Consider the following 22,731-nt stretch of genomic DNA (forward strand, 5'->3'; position numbering starts at 1 on the left):
TGTGATGAGGCCAATTGATAACAATATTATTTTTAAGCACCGATAGCATAAAGATATCCTCCGACAATAACTTTACAAAATTTCCAGGTCGTGGAGTCAACATGTGCATAATAATATAATGCAGAAGTCTATCATTAATATTCAAACAACCAACTGTTTTAACCCGTTGACCCTGCATTTCTAGTCTGACCATAGTAGCCAATGCCATGTCCCGATCATAGGGAAAGTCATCTGGAATATTTGCAAAAAACAATTTCTTACCCTCGTACTTCAGATGAGCAACATTACACCAATCAGTTGGTTTCAATCTAATTCTTCTCTTGTTGACCTCACTAAGAAGACATCCATTTGTAGAAATCCTTAGATTTGAATAAAACACTTTTATCAAATCCCGATAGAAGGGTCGTTGCAATGTTAGAAAATCTACCACTCCTTGAAATACAAGATGATGTTGAAAATATAAGCCGGACGTCGCAAAGGAATCGAAATTCATGATTTTTGGAACAACAATATTTCTTGTGTAGAAGTCAGTGGCGTAGTGTTTCATCTGATGGGTATCACTGAAGAAACGATGCTGATCTAATACATTTGCAGCAGAAGGTGTGATATAGGTAGGAGCTTCTACCTCAGTTGCGCGCTCTTTTCCCTTACGACTTTTTCTAGGCATCCTTAACTAACCCAGTTGTTCTTAATCTCTCTCAAAGATTAATAAATGCCTATGGACCCATCCTAATGATGTCGCGACACCGATTAGTATGCACAAGGTACGACATTAACTGCTCCCTACGATGGTCTTTGTCTGGTAGGAAATTGCTTACACTACTCGAATCTCTCGAGTACATATTCAACATATTCAATGCATGTCCAACAATGCATAACATTGTTAGTGCTGCCAATGAGGTGGTTATTTGTAATTGTCGATGTAACATTGCGACTATATTAAAGTCTACACCAACCACATCATCATCATCTATATCTTCACCGTCCAAATATGAGAGATCTATTCTTCTTCCATCTAAAGGTACTTAACGAAATATAAATATTTTAACAACTTTATACATCCAACTAAATTAAACATTATAATTACATTCATGCATTCATATAGTCATACTCGTTTACCAAATTCATGCATTCATATAATAATTAAATATAATATATTAATATATTCATACTACATTCATATAATCATGCTTTCATATTTTCATATATATATATATATATATATATATATATATATATATATATATATATATATATATATATATATATATATATATATATATATATATATTCAATAAATAAACCACATTCATGCATATTAATTAAATACAATAATATAAAACATACCTATTGAAGAGATTTATCAAGATTTGAAAGAAGATTGAACCAATGAAATGCATACTCACATATCCGAATAAGATGGAAATTTCAAATGCCAATATTGAAATAAAAGAGTGACAATTCCAAACCAAACCTATTAAAAAAAGGACATCAATATCTTATATCATATAATGCTTAAAAAATATAAAAACTATGTTAAACGTCTACCTTCAATTCACTCTACAGAATGCCTCTTCAATCAACTCCAAATAATGCCTCAACACACCAAGTTAGGAAGCTCAACCAGGTAATATATGATAATTTATAACATACACCCACCAAGTTTTTTCGACCTCAAACAAAGATGCTCTAATGATAGTATAAGAGCAAGTTCAGAACTTCAGAGACAGTAAGCTACACATCTAATTGGAAGAACAAAGTTGTCTTTAACAATACAAATACCAAGCAAATGGAAAAAAGATGTCTCCTTAACCTGGACAGGGTACTTATCCCTCACAACACCTCCAATAGCTTACCAAATACACCTTCTTGTTCCAAAAACCTACAACACATAGAAAGGGTTAGCCTACTGCCATTAAAACGAAATCCTTCAACTCCCTCTGTTACTTTGGGGTTGCTGTTGCATGTACACGTTCATGGACATGATCTCCTACACCTTCCTCACGGTTCATAGCGACGCTAACAACCTTCCAACCGCATCAGTCATGCATGAAAACATCAACGAAACGTTTACACACTTTTGGAAACGACTCAATGCGAGGGAGGAAAGAATGCAGCTCTGGGGAATCGAATAACGCACCCACAAGCGGAATACATGCTCATAACATGCTCAAGCAATCACTGGAACAGAATACAACACAGAGTGAAACCAAATACGACACATTCTTCAAATCCCATAAGCGCTGGAACCAAATACAACACGCGCAAAATCGAATACAACGTTGTGTGCAATTTCTTCTAAGTAGTGGAATCGGATACGCGATGTATGGAACCAAATACAACGTGCTTTGGAATTTCTTCTAACCACTAGAACCAGATACGCCATTTGTGGAACCGAATACATGACCATGAAGAACATCAAACTCTTCTTCAACCGCTGCTTCAAGCTTTCTTCATCTTCATCCATCAACTTCCTCAACATGAAGCGCCTTCTTCGTCATCAATCAACCCCGTTCTTCGTCTTCATCTCAACCACATGGCTCCAACCTGCAACAACCACATAAAAATCACAAAAAAAGGTTACCTCAGATGAACTCCCTTGCTCTCTCGCTCTTAACCAAGAATACTTCAGCATAGACACAACTCTCAACACTTGCGCACAACTGCTCAAAGTAAACACACTGCTGCTTCGAACATCTGCTGTCTCTATGTAAACACACAAGCATCAATTAATACACAGACCAAACTTATCTATCAACCAGCGTGTTATTAGCGGTGTTCATGGTCAAAGCTTTGTTTTCAAATTAAAACCTCTTTTGCCAACAATCTCTTCTATTCACTTGAACAGTTGTGTCAATGGCAGAGAATCTCGCCAGCTAGGGCTGTAAAAGCAACAAATGCATGGCCAATGAAAGTGCAAAGTTACTCCTCACATGGCCAGCGACAATAGCTTTGTTACTCGTGACAACACATTGTATACCTTATTTATCTTATGCATGCTTCTTACTTCTTGGAATCAATTATGAAACTTTGGAATTAAATAAGATTGAATAACTTATTATTGTTGTGGTATTTTACAAATATGAGAGGGCATATATGTCATTTGTATATAAATCAACGCAAATCTCCACAAGATAGTGAGATGATTAAAATACTCATATATCGCAAATCAACGCATTTCTTTCTTCACAAATCAGCGTAAACAAACAAAAATTATCTCGCAAATCATTCGTCGTTTTTTCTCATAAACAGTGTTTTCTCTTCAAGTGAACATAATGTTAGAGATTAGAAGTCGATCTTGTCACAAAGTAAAATAACAACACTATATGTAAGTAAATATTCAAAGCAATTCAACTATTTCTTCCTTAAAAGAAAATTGGTGAGACATTTTTTCTTGATTATTGGCTTTCAGATATTACTTTAATGGAGTGTCAGAAATTTTACATTCTAAATAAAAAACAACTTCTTGAAATATACAAGAATTAATAAAGTAAACTTTGGAAGTCTTGGACAATTTTAACATTGGAAAAATACTTTGAAATGTTTTAAGTGGGAAGATCTCAAAAATACTTTTACTTCATAATTATAAAGTTTTTTCTTCTCAATTCATGCACGAAAAACAAAAGAGTGAATCTTCCTACACCTCCCTCACCTCATCCTGCACCCCCAAATTTACCTATTTACCCTTCATTTAATTAAAAGTCAAAACGGTAATTAATAAATTAAATTTTTTTTAACCCCCAACCATTTTTCTAACTCCCAACCACAAGCACAAAAATATTCCTTCTTTATAAACCCTGAGTTGCCTTAGGTGCGTGCACTGTTCATGGTTTTTTTTACTGTAGCAAGTAATAGCAAGCAAGTAATTTATGGTTTACTGGATTGTAAGATTTAGAGATACAGCAGCAGGAGGAAGAGGAAGAAGACTCTGCGCCGGCGAAGGTACGCAACCGCACTTCGAGGTGCGGAAAGACTCCGCCACACTTCGAAGTGCGTTTTTAATTTAGGGTGCCGCACTTTGAAGTGCGTTGTGATATATGTTTTTTTATTTTTTTTTTTGCATGCTTTTGTTTAATTTTTTCTTGTTTGTTTGATGCAAATTTTTTATTTAATGTTTTTTTAATTATATTAGTACAATGTTGGGGTGGAGTGGTGGTCATAGTGTTTAGGTTTTGGGAGATTTATATATGTGAGCGTGAGCGAGAGAGGAAGAAGACAGTAAGGTCTAGTGAATCTGGTAACCGCGCCGCACTTCGAAGTGTGTTTATCATTTTGTAGCCGCTGCACTTCGAAGTGCGTTTTTCATTTTGTAGCCGCCGCACTTCGAAGTGCGTTTTTCATTTTGTAGCCGCACTTTGAAGTGCGGTTAGTGATATGTAATTTTAATTTTTTTTTATGCATGGTTTTTTTTTGTTTATTTTTTTTAGTTAAATTCTTGCAATCCTTTTTCCTTTTTTTTACATGTTTTTTTATTTTTTTTTATGTTTTTGTTATTATGTTATTATTTTTAATTTAAATTTATTGTTTTATGTTATGATTATTTATTTTAAAATTTTTTTTCATGGATTATGGTTAGTCATTACGGAGTGGTTAGGGAGTGTATTTAGGTTATATGAATTTTTAATAATATTTAGGTTATATGAATTTTTTATTAGAGAGTGTTTTTGAATTTTTTATTTGTAATTTAATAAATGTTTAAATTTTAATATTTATTGTAGGTCATATTTAATTATATGAGATGGATAACTATCCATATTTGGATTCTGAAATAAATTCTGATTTTATATCGGAATTTTCTTATTCTTTAAAAGAAGTGGGTGAGGGTGATTATTCAGATCAATTTTCCACTGATAAAATATTCCCAACACGCACCGATTTAATTCAATGGGTTCGAAAGATTGCATTTGATCTTGGATTTGTTGTCGTCACTATAAGATCTGACACAGCAACTGGTGAAGCTGGTAGAAAGACATTTATTTTGTTAGGCTGTGAAAGAAGCGGGAAGTATAGGAAGTATAAGGCATATGTTCAACCTAGTTTATCTGGCACAAGAAAATGTGAGTGTCCGTTTAGGTTGAGGGGTAAACCTAAAGGAGATGGTTGGGTGTTGAAGGTTATGTGCGGCTATCACAACCATGAATTAGCAGAGACTTTGGTCGGTCATCCTTTCGCGAGTAGGTTAAATGCGGCTGAACAATCAATTCTTGTGGGCATGACTAATAGTCAAGTAAAGCCGTCAAATATTCTTTTGACTCTGAAAGAACATAATGAAGATAACGTGACAACGATAAAGCAAATATATAATGCGAGGTACACGTACAAACGATCTTTGAGAGGGTCTAGAACGGAAATGCAGCAGTTGATGATGTTGTTAGATAAAGACAAATACATCCAGAGAAGTAGATGTTTGGACGATTCTGACGTGGTAAGTGACTTGTTTTGGACACATCCCGATTCAGTGCACTTAGTCAATTCTTTTAATATTGTTTTCTTAATGGATACGACGTACAAGACGAACAAATATCGACTTCCGTTGCTCGAGATTGTGGGAATCACATCAACTGGTTTGACATTCACAGCCGCCTTTGCATTACTTTCAAGTGAACGCCAAAGTAATTTCACTTGGGCATTGGAAAGGTTCAAAGGATTATTATTGACATCAGAGGGCGGTCCACGCGTTATTATCACTCTTATTCGTAAAAATTGTGCATCCAAGCAGATGCAACAAGTACGCCCGAGCAGCACACTCCCAACGCTCTTGCTGGATGCACTCCTGGTAGACCTCGCGTAGCCAGCTGAGCCTAACTTTTGGACCACGTGACTGTTTCATCTCAGCTGAAGCTTTATCGTGGTCCACACCAAGCAGCTCCATGATATGAGATCGAGCCTCATCATACTCTAACTCCTTAACCTCACAAAATTGTCCCATGATTGATAGGTGGAGCAAATTCATAACGTCATCTAATGTGACGGTCATCTCACCTATCGGTAGGTGGAAAGTATTAGTCTCTATGTGCCACCTCTCCGAAAGGGCAACGATCAATCCATGATCGGCATACTCGTATGAGAGGTTTACTAAACAACCCAACCCCAACATGGAGATATAAGGCTCAATGGCCTCATGATACATTCCAAAATGCTTCAATTTTTTGCCATGGGTGACAACCTTTATCCCCCTTCGATCCTGAATACAAACATAATTATATAAAAAAAATGTAACATTTATTAAACAATTAAAATTTAGATTGATGACTAACCCGGCCTTGCCATATGGCAAATGCAACATGCTGGGTATAGTGAGTAAGTAAGGAGGTGTCATGTGGACCTCCTGGGAATTCATCATCTTCAGCTTCGTCTTCATCTTCATCTTCACCTTCACCTTCATGTTCTTGTTGATTACAGTCATGCTGCTGCTGAATATCCTCCTCTTCAACGTAATCATCCTGACTATGTCCATGCTGTAATAACTCTTCCTGCTCCTCATTATCATGCTCATGAATAACGTCCACGCGATATTCTTCTACTCGTCTTCTACGAGCAGATGCCGTAGGTCGTCTTCTTTCATCTGATGGCTCACTATGAGAGGATGAAGCCTCACCATGATATCCACCTCTAGTTTTAACCATATCTATTAACCAATTATATTATTAACATATTATATACAAAAAAATAATTAATAATGTAATAAAAAATATTCAAACAAATAAAAAATAATATAAAAATCTAAAAAAATTACATATATAATAATTAAATTATTACAAAAAATTCCAAATTAATAATTATTATTTATTTCAATAAACAATTTAATTATTATTTTAATTTAAAAAAAATTAAAAAAATGAAATAAAATTAAATATACGAAAATAAGAGAGTCACCACATAAATACTTGATATTTCTATATTATTTTGATACCTAGTATAAAAAAAATCTTTTTAACTAGTATAAAAAGCCCATTTTACATTACTGTCTACTGGTTCACATTAGTATTTACTACATATTAGTATCTACTACATTAGTATTTACTGTGTATAGTGTCAGTAACCATTTTAAATTAGTATCTACTAGTATAAAAAAATTATTTTACATTAATATCTTCTAGATATAGCATAAATAAAAAACAATTCAATAAGAAAACATTTCAAAAAAAATATAAAGAATTCAAAAAAAATATAAAGAATTCAAAAAAAATAGGCAACAACACGAACAGATCAAACCACAGATTCAATTCAATAAGAAAACATTTCAAAAAAAAAATAAAGAATTCAAAAAAAATAGGCAACAACACGAACAGATCAAACCACAGATTCAATTCAATAAGAAAACATTTCAAAAAAAATATAAAGAATTCAAAAAAAATAGGCAACAACACGAACATATCAAACCACAGATTCAATTCAAATTCAAAGAAACAGTGTCAAATTGCAGATTACATATATTATCTATATTTAATTAAAAAATTATCTATATTTAATTCAAAAAACTCTGAAAAACGCCATTTTTTGCCGCATATCGAAGTCCGGTTTTGTACGTTTGCCGCATATCGAACTGCGGCGTGCACCTCCACCGAGCCGCACTTCCAACTGCGGCTCTGATACTTGCCGCACTTCCAAATGCGGCGTGCACCTCCAGCGAGCCGCACTTCCAACTGCGGCTCTGATACTTGCCGCACTTCCAAATGTGGCGTGCACCTCCAACGAGCCGCACTTCCAACTGCGGCTTTGATCCTTGCCGCACTTCCAACTGCGGCGTGCACCTCCAGCGAGCTCCGATCCGATCACGACCCACGAACCCATTCACTACCCACGAATCCAACCAGTAAACAAATATATTACATGATGGAAGGATGGAGCTACTAATCTGGACGCCGGACGAACGCGAGCAAAACAGCGGATGCCAAATAGGACGGAGAGAAAAAGAGGGAGGAATGAGGGGGTGTAGATCTAGGGTATTAGTGAGATGCGGCAGGGAGTGAGTTGCGGCAGGGGAAGAAGATGAGTAAAATAGGGTTTCAAATTTTATTAATCTTTTTTAAAAAAAAAATTTCTCTCTCCTCGTTGACTGTGAAAGGGCACATTTGGAATTATAATTTTTTTTGGAGGTGCAGGATGAGGGTGATGAGGTGCAGGGAGAATGACTCAAAACAAAATAGGTTTACATAGGAATTCGCAAAACTACTATTGTAAACTAAAACATGTTCTTAAAATTCTAAAATATCGACAGGAATGTTTTTGAAAAAAATAAAAATAAATTAATGACATGGGCCATAAAAAGACTAGGCCTAAGCTGAGCCCAAGATCCATAAAAATTACAAATAGGTTGAAACTAAAGAAAAGAGAAAGAAGAAAAAATTGACTCAAAAGGGTTACACGAAAAAACTTACCTCCAAAATCAGAAGACTGAAACTAGTGAAGTGACTGATGGCTACAGAGGAAGAGAGTGCGGTGAAGGAGCCTTTGGATCTCATTAGGCTCAGCCTTGACGAACGTATCTACGTTAAGCTCCGTTCTGACAGAGAGCTTCGTGGAAAACTTCACGTAATTTTCAGTCTTTTTTCTCCTTTTCATCAATTTCTGTTTTTTTTCAACTTCCGCACTCTTTTTTTTGTGGTTACCCATTAATGTACAGACTGTATTAGGTTTTCTTAGACGTGAAATTTATGATTTTTAAGGTGTTTTCAAGGTAATTGAAATCTGGTTCGCTTGCAATTAATGGCAAATTTGTGCCTTTCTGACTGCCCTAACGTAGTAATGGGTTGTTTAGTACTTTCCTGTGGGGATTGAGTTGAATCTTTGATTTTCCAATTTTGGGTTTTGGAAGGAATTGTTGTTGGTCGCTGAACGGAAATTTTAGTGTTTTTAACTAGAATTTAAAATAAACTAGTTTGGGATGAGGGATGATAAGTATGTATTGTTAGGTTTTAATATTTGTTTAATTCTTTGTTGGCTAAGGACTTCATGCAACCGGTTGAAGATTAGGTTATAGTAGTATGAACCGTTTGGGATTTCTAAGCCCTTTATGCGGACAGGATTTAAATGGCTGGATGAGAGTAACATATTGAAATGATTATGTTGTTTTTGAAGGTTCTTTTAGTGCTTTAACTAAGTGATTTTTTTGGAGGGGGGTTGGTTGGTGTTTTTTATGCGTTTATTTATTTACTCTTCCTGAATTCCTATAAGATTACAATGAGTTTGTTAATTAATTTACCGAATAGTTCCTATTTGTAAGTTGAAACTAAGCTGTGTTTACAATGAATTTTATGAATTACACGTGGTTGTCGTTGGTCTTTCTTCTTCATTTGATAGAGTATAAATATGAGAAATATCTTAACTACATAGGTTTCAGATTTCAGTTTGTTATGAAATGGGTGATAACTGGTGAGGTGAGCTTTCAGCACGAAACCTGAAAATCAGAGATACATAAACTTGTGATGTGCTTAATAGTTTGAGTCCAATAATTTGATACTGCTTGTAAAATTGCTGAACTGGAACTCTGGAAGCAACCTCTGTATCTCCCCAGTGGCATCTCTTGTCTGACTTGTAACTGAATGAAACTACTATGTCTAATCTAATTAATGGTGTAATTTACTTAGTTAGTTACATAACTACACCTATTAATCTTTCAAATTTGATCTCTAATAGTTATTTTGCTTCTCCTTATCTTCTGTGCAAATCGTATTGGTAATTTGAAGTAGTGAGTTACCTGATGGATAAAATATTTTTAAATGACACACAGAAGTTAAAATGAGACATTATGAGTTTGGAGTCTCTGTGTTGCTTTTTTAAAGGGTCTTAACATGGATTAAATTTGGATCTGATTAGTGCTTAAGATATGCTTCCCCTAAAATTTGTTTAAGGATTCATATTTAGTACACAGGAAAGACTTGTATTTCTTTCTCATTTATTTATTTACTGCCACGGAGTCAAATAATCTGTTGTCATGACATAACTAGGGTTAATGGAATCTATTTGATCTGTATCTAGTCTAAAATTATTAAACTTTTATTTCCAATTAAAAAAGTAACATACAGAAAATATGAATTGCTTTATATTTAGGTTGCCTAAGCAAAATTTTGTATGGGGAGAATCGTTTTAGAACTATTTTATCTGCCTCCTTCTATTTCTCAATTTGTACGGGTTTTCAATTTGGAATTGCAGGCTTACGATCAACATCTTAATATGATTCTTGGTGATGTTGAAGAGATTGTTACTACTGTGGAAATTGATGACGAGACATATGAAGAAATTGTGAGGGTAAGTTATAATCAGCAAAAAAGGAAAAATACATGTATATTGTATTTTGGCAAAGCTAAGTGGTAGAACTATGATTAATTGATAGAAAATTTGTGAGGTTAACAAAAAACATTGTTGAATGGACTAAGATATGGTAAAAGAAAGTGTTCATCAGTGATTAATGTATAGTGAAGCTAGACACTTCTGGTTCTGGGTATTTTTCAAATGAGACTATAGGCATTATGCTTTCCCGCTACTGACCTTATTATTTCACAACTTGGATGCTAACATATGAGCAGAGCTATTTATTTGACTGACTTTCTACTGGGAAAAGAAAAAGTTTGTCTTTTATAAACTGTAATGCATTATGGAGAGCCAAAGAGGAACCATCTTTGAGATTTTGTTCATATGTAGGGAATGCCAAATGCATATATTTACGAACTTCAATCTGCTTCAATCTGCTTCAACCTTCAAATTGCTTCTGTCAAACTAAAGGCAAATGCATGCTACAATATTTCTACGATAAATTTCTTTGGATGATCATTTGTTTTCTTTCTGATTGCAGACTACTAAGCGGACGGTTCCTTTCCTGTTTGTTAGGGGAGATGGGGTGATATTGGTTTCCCCGCCCTTGAGGACTGCATAACATGAACCCATGATGAACAATGTGATCATTTGAATAACAAGTGTCACTGTTTATGAAATTGTACAACTTAAGTAGTGATCTCCTTATGATTAGATTAGCTACTTAATTGGCTTGTGTGCTAGAGATTTATGTTAGACAGTCAATTTTCAATCATCTTTATAGCTTAAAAGAATCATGGCATGCACATGTAAACAAGGATTTTTTCTGTTGTGTGGAGCTGCCATTATATCACTGACTCCATGAAAAGTGTAGGCCATGGTTCTTGATTTGATATCTCTTCTTCATGTCCTTGTTTATTTTTCGTTACAGTAGAAGATATTAGAACTGGGATGATATTCCAGTTTGGTGCATCTAATTATGAAGTTTTCCAAACATTTCTTTAGTTAAAGTGAAACTTTTTTTCCAAAGAAAAAATTGAGATAATTTTCCATTCATGATTTGAAGGATACAGGTAGGCTATTATAGTTCAAAGCACGGTGGAATCATTAATGATTTTTTTTTATATAGGTAAGAATTGGTTGGTTCGAAATAAGTTAGTATAGTGAAAAGGGAAATTAATGTACGTGATAGAAAAAAATAAAGATGAAAATGAGAAGACATAGAGAAATAAATGATGAATAATACAGTGTGATCGATTATTTTTCACAAGTAGGATCACGAGCTAAACCAAAAGCTTATGATTTATTTGTATTTATAGTTATATATAAGTGTTAATCCTCTATCAAATTTCAGATTTAGTATAAGTTTTTCCGACGAAAAAATGTCTAGCAATTTGAGGTTGAGTATTTTTTTCATAATTAGTTAATGTCCGATTGAATTTTTTTTGTTTTTGTTGCACATTTTTAGTCTTTTCAGATATTATTTATTATTATTTGATGAACGGGCTTATGTTTCTTATACATTACATTATTTAGACTTGTATATCTTCACGAATTGGGGAAATAGAGCTCACGAGTGTTTTGAAATGTGTTTTTATTATAGTCATTTGAAATAAAAAGTGATGAAAATGTGTCAATGACGATGTAGTAGTAACTAAAAGGTTTACCGATTTAACTTTGAAATGCTTTTGGAGGCAATACAAGCAGTAATTCCTTCAACTGTAACATGCTAAATTGCTACTTTATTCTAAATAAATTTTATAACCATGACAGACATGCTAACCACTTTTATTAGCATATATACAGAGCAGCTAAGAAGTTCTCTATAAGAACCTGCTAATAACAATTGAAAAAAAAAAGGGAAAACAAGAGCTTCTGAGTAGCCAAAAGTACAAGGAAAATTAACCATTTTCAGTATCATTCTTCTTTAGCCTCAGCAGCATAAAGCGCTTTGATTTCCTCAACATCATCATAGCTACCAAGGAAAACGGGAGATCGCTCGTGCAACTTCGTTGGAATTAAATCAAGTGCCTGATCACATATAACATTCATCAGTTCATTGCCAAATGGTGCATTTGAAACTACATAGCCATATTTCCTTTGGTTGCATTTGGTAGGGAGAAAGAAAAAAGAATCGATGAAGGCTTAATACACATTAGTGAATCTCATGCTATTCCAACTTTGTTTTCATTCCATCAAAGAACTACAAAATAGTAATGGATCTCCTTTTTTTAATTTTCATTTCACATCATTTTCATTCTCTATTTACACTCCCCTCCACCTATTTTCGTACTGAACGAAACATTAGCAAGAGTGTGTAGGGGTCATTCAAGCTTCAAGTTAAAAAAAGAAAAGATTTAATTAATATTTTGGTCTTTTTGTGTTCTAGTTTATACGAAACACGTATCAAACCGGGCATGATACAAACACTGACATACAAGAAAAGACTTGGAGACACCACATACACGCAGAGAGAAAGAATAATGAAATGAGTAATAAAACAAAATGTTAAAGTTGATGAAGTAAAGCCTATTTAGTATTAATGTGTGTCCATGCATTGGTGTCTTTCAATTTTGTGAAGGTGTTAGTTTGTGTCAAAAATATGTCGAACAATTTTCAGAAAATGTTGGCGTGGCAAGAGTACTTCAAATAAGAGAGATGTTTGTGCTTTATAGTTTATATCTAAAAGCTCAATGCTTTAATTCTTATAGGGACAATTGTTTTGTTGCAGTTTGTTTAAACCAAGGAAAAATTGGCAGAGTCAGATAAAAATGAGTGTAAATTACCCGTTCCTTGCCCGTGAAAGACTGCCCTCCTGCCTGTTCCACCAAAAATGACATTGGGAAGACTTCATACAGAACACTACACAAAGCAGATCAATTAATAAGCCAACAATTTCAAATGAATGAATGAATAAATATGAAGGTTAACATGACATACCGAAGTTTTCCATTTGGATTTTTCTTGTCACCAGGGTACAAAAAGATGCCTCCGTAAAGCAATGTACGATGAACATCAGCTACCATGCTGTTAATGAATAGACATGTCATAAATTGAAAAAGAAGTTGAAACTTATAGGTTAGTCATTCTGTGGTCTGATTCAAGAGCAGTACTTCATGAGGATTATGCAAACCAAAGTTGAGTTGAACTCATAATTGCTATTAACAAACTCTGTTAGCAGATTACTTTCAGAGCAGTTGAACATTATATGTAGTTCTGAGCATAAATGACTAAGCATCCCATTCTTCAGAACACCCGAATTATCATTTTTCTTATTGCTTTTTTGTGAACAAACGAACTGAGTTATCAATTTAACAATTGCAGCTATGGATTACATCACAGGTCTTTTTATCTTCTATTTTATGACTCATCCTTTATCTATGCTCCGGTAAATTTCAACCAGAAGAAAGTTCACTGTTCAGAGTAAATTGATGTGTCATTTAGAGTGAAGGTAAAAAAAAATGTTAGACCAGAAAATAAAAACCAACTGCTTGGAAATTGATGATACTTGAAAAACTATGGCAACGAGTATTAAAGATAGCTCTTTAATACTTGAACTCACCTTTACTCTTAGTTGAAAATTTCAAAGCTTCATTATGGAACAAACCATTACCAAGGAGAGTCTTAGGTGACTTCTTTTTATTTATTCATTATTAATTGTAACTGTTCGTACCTGTTTTTAAATTTAACTTTGGTCTGATTATTATTTCTAATAGTTGTTTGCATTAGCTGCTAGAAAATAAGAAGTTGCAGGGTGGCAATTAACTAATTCAACTGAGGACCGAAAGAAGGGCGCTAAGTAAATTGAACTGCTTCAAGGATTGAGAATCTAATTATACCTTCCAATATATCTTAGAGACTTTGGCGATGAACCATCTTCTGGAAACTTGCATCTTTCAACGTAACTGAACAGAAGCAAAAAAACAAATTACAAGATGGCAAAATTTGCTCTGTAGTACCTGAGAACACTATAACATTACTGAATTCGAACATACGCTGCAGTAGGACCATCCCAGTGTTTGGCATTTCCTTCATTAACTGAATAAATCTTTCCTTTGTTTGGAATCTGCACAAAGAACAACACATCGAATGATCAGCATATGCCTCAAGTGACCCACAGATAGCGTGGTTATACGCGTGTTTATATTCTATATGAATTATAGTGCACTAACTTTCTCAGCCTTAAAATCAGATAAAGATACAGTTGCGATGATAAAAAAATCATGGATATATATCAAAGAACACTGGACAGGAACATAATTCCTACTTTCGAGTACATTTATATTATTCGAGGAGAACAGATAATGTCAATAATTCCTTTTATTTCAATCATCTAAATAGTTAATAAATATTGTTGGGCAAAATATGGTTCTTCAAAATAGTTTGAAATTGAACATAAGTCCTTATAAAATTTAATACATGTTTTTAGTTCCTATATTGTAATACAAAATACATGCTTTTAATCCCTGAAAAGGGGTTAAAACTACATTATTTTCGGTAGAAGATATTAAAATTGCATTTAGTTTTTATATAGATTAAAACTGAATTTTAAGATATTTTGAGGAACCCAGATATATTTTACCTAATATTGTCCATCATTTTATTCTAAAGACACAACATGATTAGTTGTCATCCTAACTAAATTAAAATAAGTTGAGCAAGCTCGTATGGGAAGAAAAGCATCCGGCATCCAATTTTAAATTGCTCAGTCTTTGACCAAAGACACTGTTGTGGACTTTGGGCATAGTTTAAGGTCAAGAAAAGTTTTTCGTTAGATTCAGTGTGAACAAATAGAAAATCAAGCAGGTGCTGACTTTCATAAGAGCCGAGAAGCCAGGCAAGCATTTCCTGAGAGAAGATAATTTTTTATTAGTGACGCATAAGTGATAAGAGTAATACCTTAATGCCAGGGTGAGTTAGGATGAATTCACCAAGAGATGGGTCAAGGGTGAAACCATTAACACCAGCTCCAGTACTTAACACAAGCTGCAAAAACAAATAGGTTTGAAATTGCAAGTTTATTATGAAAGCAAAGGAAAAGCTTTAGTCCTCAGCTATTCCAGAAAAAAGAAGAATGAATATTGTTTTCTACTTCCCCCAAAAATGTGAAACAAATATTCATACCATTATGCTAAATTTTGTCCAAAAGGATAAAATATGTAACAGAATGAAGAAAAAGCAGAAAAGCCGCACCCAACAAATACTGGTATCTAAATTCTAAGCAATAAAAAATTATATAGTCTTGTCATACCGTGCAAGAGCTTCCATACATACAATAACCAGCTGCCACCATTTTCTTCCCAGGACGCAGGACATCCTTTATAGTTGGTTCATGGACATCTGCTAACGTATAAATTCCAAAAATCTACAACATATTCAATTGGCAGACGCCATATCCAGTTAGTCCGGAATTTTGATCCTTCCATACATAACTCAAGCAGCAGAGCATTTCCCTTAAAAGCACAATTGTAGTACTATAAATAATAATTATTATTATTATTGGTAGTGGTGGCCAAAAGTTACATGTACTTGTGTAGTTTCTTAGATGATTTTGTTACAGCTGTTTTTAGTTAAAATTGAAGTTTACTTCAGTAAAAACATTGCATTATGGAGTCAATGAATGCTAGTAACACATGCTTTCTATCACACTTTACAATTGACTAAAATTTATTAAAAACTACAAAATCAGTAGATAGAATTATTAAACCTATAAAAATTTTGTTACTTTCTATGCAGAACTAATTTGTTAGCATTTTCTATTAAGTTTAGACCATAATTTTAACTAAGAACAACACGGAAAACAAGTAACAAATTGCATTTAATTTTTTGTCATAATAGTAATAATTGCAAGATGGAAGAGGGGTCGTACAGTGCCAATGGAAACCCCACAATCAATGTTAGACGAGCCATCCAAGGGGTCAAAAACAACACAGTACCTGCCCAACAATTGCAAACGAAAACATCGAACAAACTAATCAGAACAGAAAAAACAAGCAAAACATTTTCTATAAGGTTTTTAATTGCAGAAGCTGTCCCATGGTGCAACTGTAACTCGCACAAGTCACAATTGGCCAACAAGTGACAGTATTGTTGCAACTGTAATTTAAACCCTCGTACACAGAACAAAAACTAACAGAACTAGGAAAAAGGGAGAATGAACAACTTTCCACGCTTAGAAGGCTCCACAATTATCGCGTCTTCGTCTTCTTCAGAAACCAAGATGCACTGTTCAAAGATAAACAACACTATCACCTGAAGCCTCATTCATTGAATCCCAGCCAAAATAAATAATAAGTAATAAATAAACATATAAATCGAATTTTTAAATTATGATCATGGTTTTGTTGTGATTGTCTAGATGGCGTGAATTTGTGAACAAACATGGGCACCACAAAGCGGTAATAAAAACCTTGATGTTGCAGGCAAAGGACTGCTTTTTTGGACCTTAAAATAACGAAGGTTTAAAAAAATTGTTATGGTTTCGTTGTAATTTCGACATCGTGTAAAATTGTTAACAAATGCATTCATAGAGAATCCAGAACCCTTCACTACTAAATCGTAGTCTGAACCATTTTTAAAACCTCAAAATAAATCAAAATTTTAAATTGATGTCAGTGTTTTTGCTGTGTAAAATTGTGGACAAATAGAATCGCCAAAAAAAAAAACCCAAAACCTTGATGTTACAACGCAGATCGTTCTTCTGAACTTCAAAATAAAAAAAGAAAAAAAAATCACACCATCACTTACGGTTCGGCCACTGCTTACGAGAGCCTTGATAAAAACCTCATTGGAAAGAACATCTAGTTTCTTCTGTTCTTCTCCCTTCATTCCATGCAACCAAAATAAACAAATAATTAATTAAATAAATAAAATTCACACAATTGTTCATATCACAAGAAATTACAGACAAATACCCACAATCGTAGTGGCATTGCAAACTGTGTTTTGAAATCTCACCATACCAAAAATGAAAAAAAAAGAGAAGAGAGTTCATCGATCTATTTATGAAGAAGCAAGCACACACATACCTGAATATTGGTCTCTCCAGCGAGTCCAATAAGCTTAGCAAGTCCAGCCTGCACAGGACACGATTTATTAACGCAAGCATAAACACATAAACTGTAACAAAAGTTTCATTAGTCTTGATCTTGATTTTGTAGTAAAACTAATCGAGAAATCGAAGGCAGTACCTTGTTAACCGAGGAGCAAACGAACTTGCAACCGAGAACAATGTGATTGAGAAGGATAGTGAAATCGCCGCGTGACTCGGGGTGCTTGGATTGCTCGTTCAGCACGAAGCGCGTTATGGTCATCAAGTCCGTGCGCTGTGCATCGGCACTGTGGTCCATTTTCAATTCCAATAATCTTCAATAACCTTAACAACTGCAATCCCACCTCAGAAACGTCACATGAATGACTGCGTATATTTATATATTTAAGAAGAAGAAGACGAAATTAAATAATAACGATAAATAAAAAGTAATGAAGTAGAGACCAGTCAATGGCTCCACTTGGGAGATTAGGTGCGGATTTCGAGGTTTGTTAGAAAGGAGTAAGGAAAAGAGAAAAGGATGGGATGGGGCTATTCTGACACGTGGCAGTGCAAAGAGTGGAATGTCATATTTGTTGCTGATGCTCGGGATAACGATTATTAACTTGTATTTTCCTTCCTACATTCTTCTTTTATACTGATAAAATATTCTTCCTTTTCCTATCATTATGCCTCAAGTTTTGAGAAAAAGTTACAGTCATCTTTTACTTTGACATGTGATTATAAATACCGTTTTACACGTGTTTTAAAATTTTAATAACATATTTGTTATTATTTATTTTTTCTATTATATTCTTAGTAAACAAAATTATTATAAGAGTATTTCTTTTTAATTTATTATGTTTTATAATTTTTAAAACATTCACTTACGCTTTTAAAGGTTGTTATTTTATATCAATACCTTGCCCCAGAAAAACCCCTGTCCTCAATGAAATTGGAAAATTTCTTCCTTATGTCATTGAAAAATTTCCATACTGCATCTTCTAATAGTTGGTGTTTCCATTAGACAATGCCGTTCCTTTTGAAAATCATAAGATCGCTTTCTTTATTGTTCATTTGAATAAATTTGGAGGAGAGTGATTGAATGAATTTGAAAATAAATTTTATTGTTGTTTATTTGAGTGAATTTGGAGGTAAGTGAGAGTGAATTTCGAAGTAAAATTTTTTAATCTGTCACATCAATCATAAGACAATGCCGTTCCTTTTGAAAATCATAAGATCGCTTTCTTTATTGTTCATTTGAATAAATTTGGAGGAGAGTGATTGAATGAATTTGAAAATAAATTTTATTGTTGTTTATTTGAGTGAATTTGGAGGTAAGTGAGAGTGGATTTCGAAGTAAAATTTTTTAATCTGTCACATCAATCAAATCCAACACTAATTCTCATAAATGTTGCTTCCAAATTCACTCTCACTTACCTCCAAATTCACTCAAATAAACAATAAAAAAATTTATCTTCAAATCCTCTCAAATCCATTCAAGTGAACAAAGGGTTATAGATTCCTTTGAATCCTGAGGAATTATGGTGGTTACTAAATCAGTAGCTCCCACATGCTTTTTAAGTAGTGAATACGGAAAACACAATGTATGAAGATCTATCTAGTATGCTACAACTCCCACACAATCCGAGATTTTAAATGGTCCAAAAATTTTAGGACACAACTTCATATTTGCTCGCTACTCGATTGAAATTTGTCCATGTATAGGGTTTCAAATAAACGGTTTTTTTACTATCTAGAAAAAAATATTTATTTTTTGCAAAATTTAAACTTTTGTGAATTTAAATTGATAGTAAAATTTATTTAAATAGTACCTACGTTAATGTCAATGTTATCAAGAACCATAAATAACATACATGGTCAACAACAAAAAAAAGCCTTTTTATTTAACACAAAAACCCTTGTAAGATATTATCATTCATCTTTAATGGGATGGATTACTTGCCAATAAGATTTTTGATACAGGGATCATATTGTACCTGTCCGAGCTAATCACCAAGATTAACCATTAGTGCAATACTCTAATTTTCAGGGTGTCACGGGTTATTCAAAAATCGGTAAAATTTCAAACTTTAACATAACTCGAAAATATATTTTCAAAAACCTTAACATTTAAACGTGCATAAAACATAATAGTTCCAAAACATTTGTCCAATGAAAATAACGAAGGAAATAAAATGACTCCAATTACATTGTCTTAAAGTTCAAAAGTAATAACTGTAAATAAAATCCCAAGTTTGTACCTCGTCATTTCTCAAATCTATAATGTCTCAACACCATCTACAACATCATCTGCTCACGTATAATGCATTATACGATCATCGCTAATAATATTATTCACAAACACATAAACACAAACACTTATGGGGTAAGATAATAGTAAAACAATCATAATAACATGATATAAACATACTGATTAAAATAACAATAATCAAACACCCCATACATAATAGTAATAACAATATGATTCACAATCCACTAGCATGACAATTCAATTAAAATGAATTACTCAATTTTTGATCCTTGATCCTCGATCCTCGATCTCTAACCCTTGATGTCATCACTAACATCTCACACATAGACCCTTGGTCTATCCACTCATTAACACCTATGCTAACTACTTACTATAACTATTATAGTAACGCTACTATCACATAACATCACTTAGAACATCTCAAATACCATGATCATCATCATAGATACACTATCATCATGACTATCCCAGTCATAAACAACATCATGAGCATCATCGTACCATAAAAACCACAATGGAAAGAATTAGTCACACTCTTGTACCCTATCTCATCGACTGAAGCCAGTCCTACATCCCCATCTGTAGATTCCCTATACATATATATTCGAGTAGTCCCGCAATCCAGCTAAGGAACATGTAATCCTGCCACACAAGGACAAAGAAGACACCTTCACCTCCACACAAAGAAGGCTCACTATACGAATAAACCTTCCAATGCATACAAGGCAAAAGAAAGCACCTATCCATAGATAACACTAGGATTACAAGGTACAACTAATAGATTTATCCTCCACTCTCATGCTCATCAATCACATACTCTGGTAGATCCCAAACTCATTCATTCTCCAATTCTCAATCACAAGCCAAAACTGACCTTAAACATAACCATTACTCTCATTCTCTTATTATCATCACGTTCCACAGCTTCTCAAACTTGGTCCACGTCCATTCTTCATCAAATTTGACATTTTACACAAAAATGCACTGTGATAATCGATTATCACTTTTGATAATTGATTATCTCAATGAAAATTACCCAAAAACATCACACAAGAAGGGATAATCGATTATCATCCTAGATAATTGATTGTTCCCGCAACTAGACTCAACATCGACGTACAAATAATCGATTATCACTAATGGTAATCAATTATTGCCGAAACGAAACACATCCTAAACATAATTCAACTATTCAAACATACACACATCAACCTTAATCACGTGGAAACATACTCAACAACATCATACATGCATTCAAGCCTCACATACCCATGTAAACATACTCAAACACATATAATACTTCACTTGAATCACCCAAACCCAATCATTAACATGTTATACACAATAAAATCTAATTATACTGCATATGATTATTACCACACCCTTACACATATATTTGCATGGAAAACCCCTAAGCCTCATAACTTTGTTCTCCCTTAGCATCAAACCCTCTATTTGGATAATCCAACAAACCATACATACACTCATAGGGAAAACTCAACACAAATATTACATAAACCCTTGTCCAACAACAACAACAAATAATTATAATCATAATCATATAAACATATATCAAACAAGGATTATTAATCAAAATAACAAATAACGTATACAACATACTACAATAAACAAAGGTTTAAACCCTCGGTTGGTCCTCGTATTTATATGAAAATCTCAAATGGGTCATCGTTTTTTTTTCGGTCTCAATTGAGTCATAATTTTTGTAAAAATGAGTCAATTTTACCCTAACCGTTAAGTTGTTCTAAACGGTGTTAAATTAGGTTGAGCTGTATTTTTTGCTTTGATGACGTGACATTGTTCAATAAAATTTAATGGCTGATAGTGTTTTAAAATTGTTCACGTCACATCTCAAATCAAAAGCTGCAGTCTTTCTCACCACTTTCTCTCTCTTCCATCTCTTCCAACACTCAAAAGCTGCAGTTTTTTTTTTCCAGGAAAGAGAAATGAGGTTCATTTATGGAAATTCTAATAGGGGATATCTGATACCTGAATACAGAGCACGTTTGAGATTTGCCATGGCCTTTTCTCTAACCACTCCAAAGAAGTAATGTTGGACGGTGTGGCTGAATAATGAAAGCATCCCTACTGCAGTGAAGATGACTGAATAAAGTCCAACCTTCGTTTTTGCATCTTCCTTAAAGTATGCTACTCCTATGGTGATGATGAAAAACCCAAAAAATGGCTTTGAGATACCAGAGAAAGCTGCTGCAATGGAGCCAATAGAAACCTTCACTAGCTCCCTCTTTCTAAGACGAAACCAAATTCTGAAAAATATATTTCTTTTTCCGCTGCCCATTTTGTTGTGTTCCTTTAGCACATAGTGCTCGGTAATATTCTTTTGGACCTCTCCCTGCACTTCTACTGGTGGTCTAGTTTCAGTAGGAAAATCTTTCTTGGCGGGCACTTTTAGTCTTTGAAGAGGAAAAAACAAAGAAAAATTGCAACTTTTGAGTGTTTGGAAGAGATGGGAGAGAGAGAAAGTGGTGAGACAGAAGAAGAAGTTGATCTGAGACGTGAGATGTGACGTGAATAATTTTAAAACACATCAGCCATTATATTTTATTGAACAATGCCACGTCATCAAAGCAAAAAATACAGCTCAACCTAATTTAACGCCGTTTAGAACAACTTAACGGTTAGGGTAAAATTGGCTCATTTTTACAAAAAATATGACCCAATTGAGACCGAAAAAAAACGATGACCCATTTGAGATTTCCATATAAATACGAGGACCAACCGAGGGTTTAAACCATAAACAAACAATGGTAAGCTTACCCATACCTTGCCCAATCCTAGGGTCTACACTATAAAACACCACAAATCTCTAAAGAATTTGCAGTTCTTCCTCTTCTCTCCCATAACCGCCTTTCTCTCTCTTCCTCTCTCTCCCCCCTATCTTTTTTTTTTTTCGTTTTAGATGTAGGTTAAAATGTGCAACCCTAGTTTCCCTTTCTCCTTTTTATCTTCTCTTTTTCTATCTTTATCTTATTTTATATACTTTTTTTTAAAATTGCCAACAACCACCCAATATTTAAAGATTCATGTAGACCTATATTATTATTCAGATTTATTTTCCTTTCTATACCCCCATAACTTAATGTCTGCACTAATTAATGAGGGATAAAATGACTTTTTTGGCTTTGGGCCTAAA

At 33.9% G+C, this 22,731-nt stretch overlaps 4 protein-coding genes across 5 annotated transcripts; 2 read left to right on the forward strand and 2 right to left on the reverse strand.

The window, feature by feature from the left end:
* Nucleotides 1-4,738: 4,738 nt before the first annotated feature.
* LOC108344265 (uncharacterized) lies at nucleotides 4,739-5,657 on the forward strand. The gene is made up of 2 exons (XM_017582728.2): nucleotides 4,739-5,425; nucleotides 5,580-5,657. Exons 1-2 carry the CDS (start codon nucleotides 4,739-4,741, stop codon nucleotides 5,655-5,657), a joined length of 765 nt encoding a protein of 254 aa, XP_017438217.2.
* A 2-nt stretch (nucleotides 5,658-5,659) lies between these two features.
* Nucleotides 5,660-6,626, reverse strand: LOC128193750 (protein MAIN-LIKE 1-like). Its single transcript, XM_052867845.1, has 2 exons — nucleotides 6,258-6,626; nucleotides 5,660-6,184 (listed from the first exon to the last, which is right to left on the reverse strand). The coding sequence occupies exons 1-2, from the start codon at nucleotides 6,624-6,626 to the stop codon at nucleotides 5,660-5,662; spliced, it is 894 nt and encodes a 297-aa protein (XP_052723805.1).
* Nucleotides 6,627-8,312: 1,686 nt separating this feature from the next.
* On the forward strand, nucleotides 8,313-11,149 carry LOC108344860 (sm-like protein LSM3A). Its single transcript, XM_017583379.2, has 3 exons — nucleotides 8,313-8,535; nucleotides 10,156-10,251; nucleotides 10,796-11,149. Exons 1-3 carry the CDS (start codon nucleotides 8,419-8,421, stop codon nucleotides 10,874-10,876), a joined length of 294 nt encoding a protein of 97 aa, XP_017438868.1. The 5' UTR covers nucleotides 8,313-8,418; the 3' UTR covers nucleotides 10,877-11,149.
* A 753-nt stretch (nucleotides 11,150-11,902) lies between these two features.
* LOC108346158 (fructose-1,6-bisphosphatase, cytosolic) lies at nucleotides 11,903-17,893 on the reverse strand. 2 transcript variants are annotated; one of them, XM_017585176.2, is made up of 13 exons: nucleotides 17,750-17,893; nucleotides 17,445-17,637; nucleotides 17,283-17,330; nucleotides 17,002-17,076; nucleotides 16,418-16,479; nucleotides 16,124-16,190; nucleotides 15,506-15,619; nucleotides 15,154-15,240; nucleotides 14,250-14,320; nucleotides 14,094-14,159; nucleotides 13,195-13,281; nucleotides 13,041-13,116; nucleotides 11,903-12,285 (listed from the first exon to the last, which is right to left on the reverse strand). In XM_017585176.2, exons 2-13 carry the CDS (start codon nucleotides 17,601-17,603, stop codon nucleotides 12,172-12,174), a joined length of 1,026 nt encoding a protein of 341 aa, XP_017440665.1. In that variant the 5' UTR covers nucleotides 17,604-17,637; nucleotides 17,750-17,893; the 3' UTR covers nucleotides 11,903-12,171. The 2 variants fall into 2 exon arrangements, with proteins under 2 accessions (XP_017440665.1, XP_052723358.1); XM_052867398.1 differs by lacking the exon at nucleotides 17,750-17,893 and having other exon boundaries at nucleotides 17,445-17,700.
* Between the last annotated feature and the right edge of the window lie 4,838 nt (nucleotides 17,894-22,731).

Source organism: Vigna angularis, chromosome 8 (assembly GCF_016808095.1).
Source record: "Vigna angularis cultivar LongXiaoDou No.4 chromosome 8, ASM1680809v1, whole genome shotgun sequence".
NCBI classification, from domain to species: domain Eukaryota; kingdom Viridiplantae; phylum Streptophyta; class Magnoliopsida; order Fabales; family Fabaceae; genus Vigna; species Vigna angularis.

What these genes read in the sequence shown, in the direction of transcription:
- LOC108344265 (XM_017582728.2), top strand. Translation starts at nt 4,739, where the DNA reads ATGGATAACTATCCATATTTGGATTCTGAAATAAATTCTGATTTTATA. An exon ending in GTTTGGACGATTCTGACGTG is followed by an intron (nt 5,426 to 5,579) that starts GTAAGTGACTTG and finishes TGACATTCACAG; the next exon opens with CCGCCTTTGCATTACTTTCA.
- LOC128193750 (XM_052867845.1), bottom strand. Translation starts at nt 6,626, where the DNA reads ATGGTTAAAACTAGAGGTGGATATCATGGTGAGGCTTCATCCTCTCAT. An exon ending in TTGCCATATGGCAAGGCCGG is followed by an intron (nt 6,185 to 6,257) that starts GTTAGTCATCAA and finishes GTTTGTATTCAG; the next exon opens with GATCGAAGGGGGATAAAGGT.
- LOC108344860 (XM_017583379.2), top strand. Translation starts at nt 8,419, where the DNA reads ATGGCTACAGAGGAAGAGAGTGCGGTGAAGGAGCCTTTGGATCTCATT. An exon ending in AGCTTCGTGGAAAACTTCAC is followed by an intron (nt 8,536 to 10,155) that starts GTAATTTTCAGT and finishes TTGGAATTGCAG; the next exon opens with GCTTACGATCAACATCTTAA. An exon ending in CATATGAAGAAATTGTGAGG is followed by an intron (nt 10,252 to 10,795) that starts GTAAGTTATAAT and finishes TTCTGATTGCAG; the next exon opens with ACTACTAAGCGGACGGTTCC.
- LOC108346158 (XM_017585176.2), bottom strand. Translation starts at nt 17,603, where the DNA reads ATGGACCACAGTGCCGATGCACAGCGCACGGACTTGATGACCATAACG. An exon ending in TTTGCTCCTCGGTTAACAAG is followed by an intron (nt 17,331 to 17,444) that starts GTACTGCCTTCG and finishes TGTCCTGTGCAG; the next exon opens with GCTGGACTTGCTAAGCTTAT. An exon ending in GTGGGGTTTCCATTGGCACT is followed by an intron (nt 15,620 to 16,123) that starts GTACGACCCCTC and finishes AATATGTTGTAG; the next exon opens with ATTTTTGGAATTTATACGTT.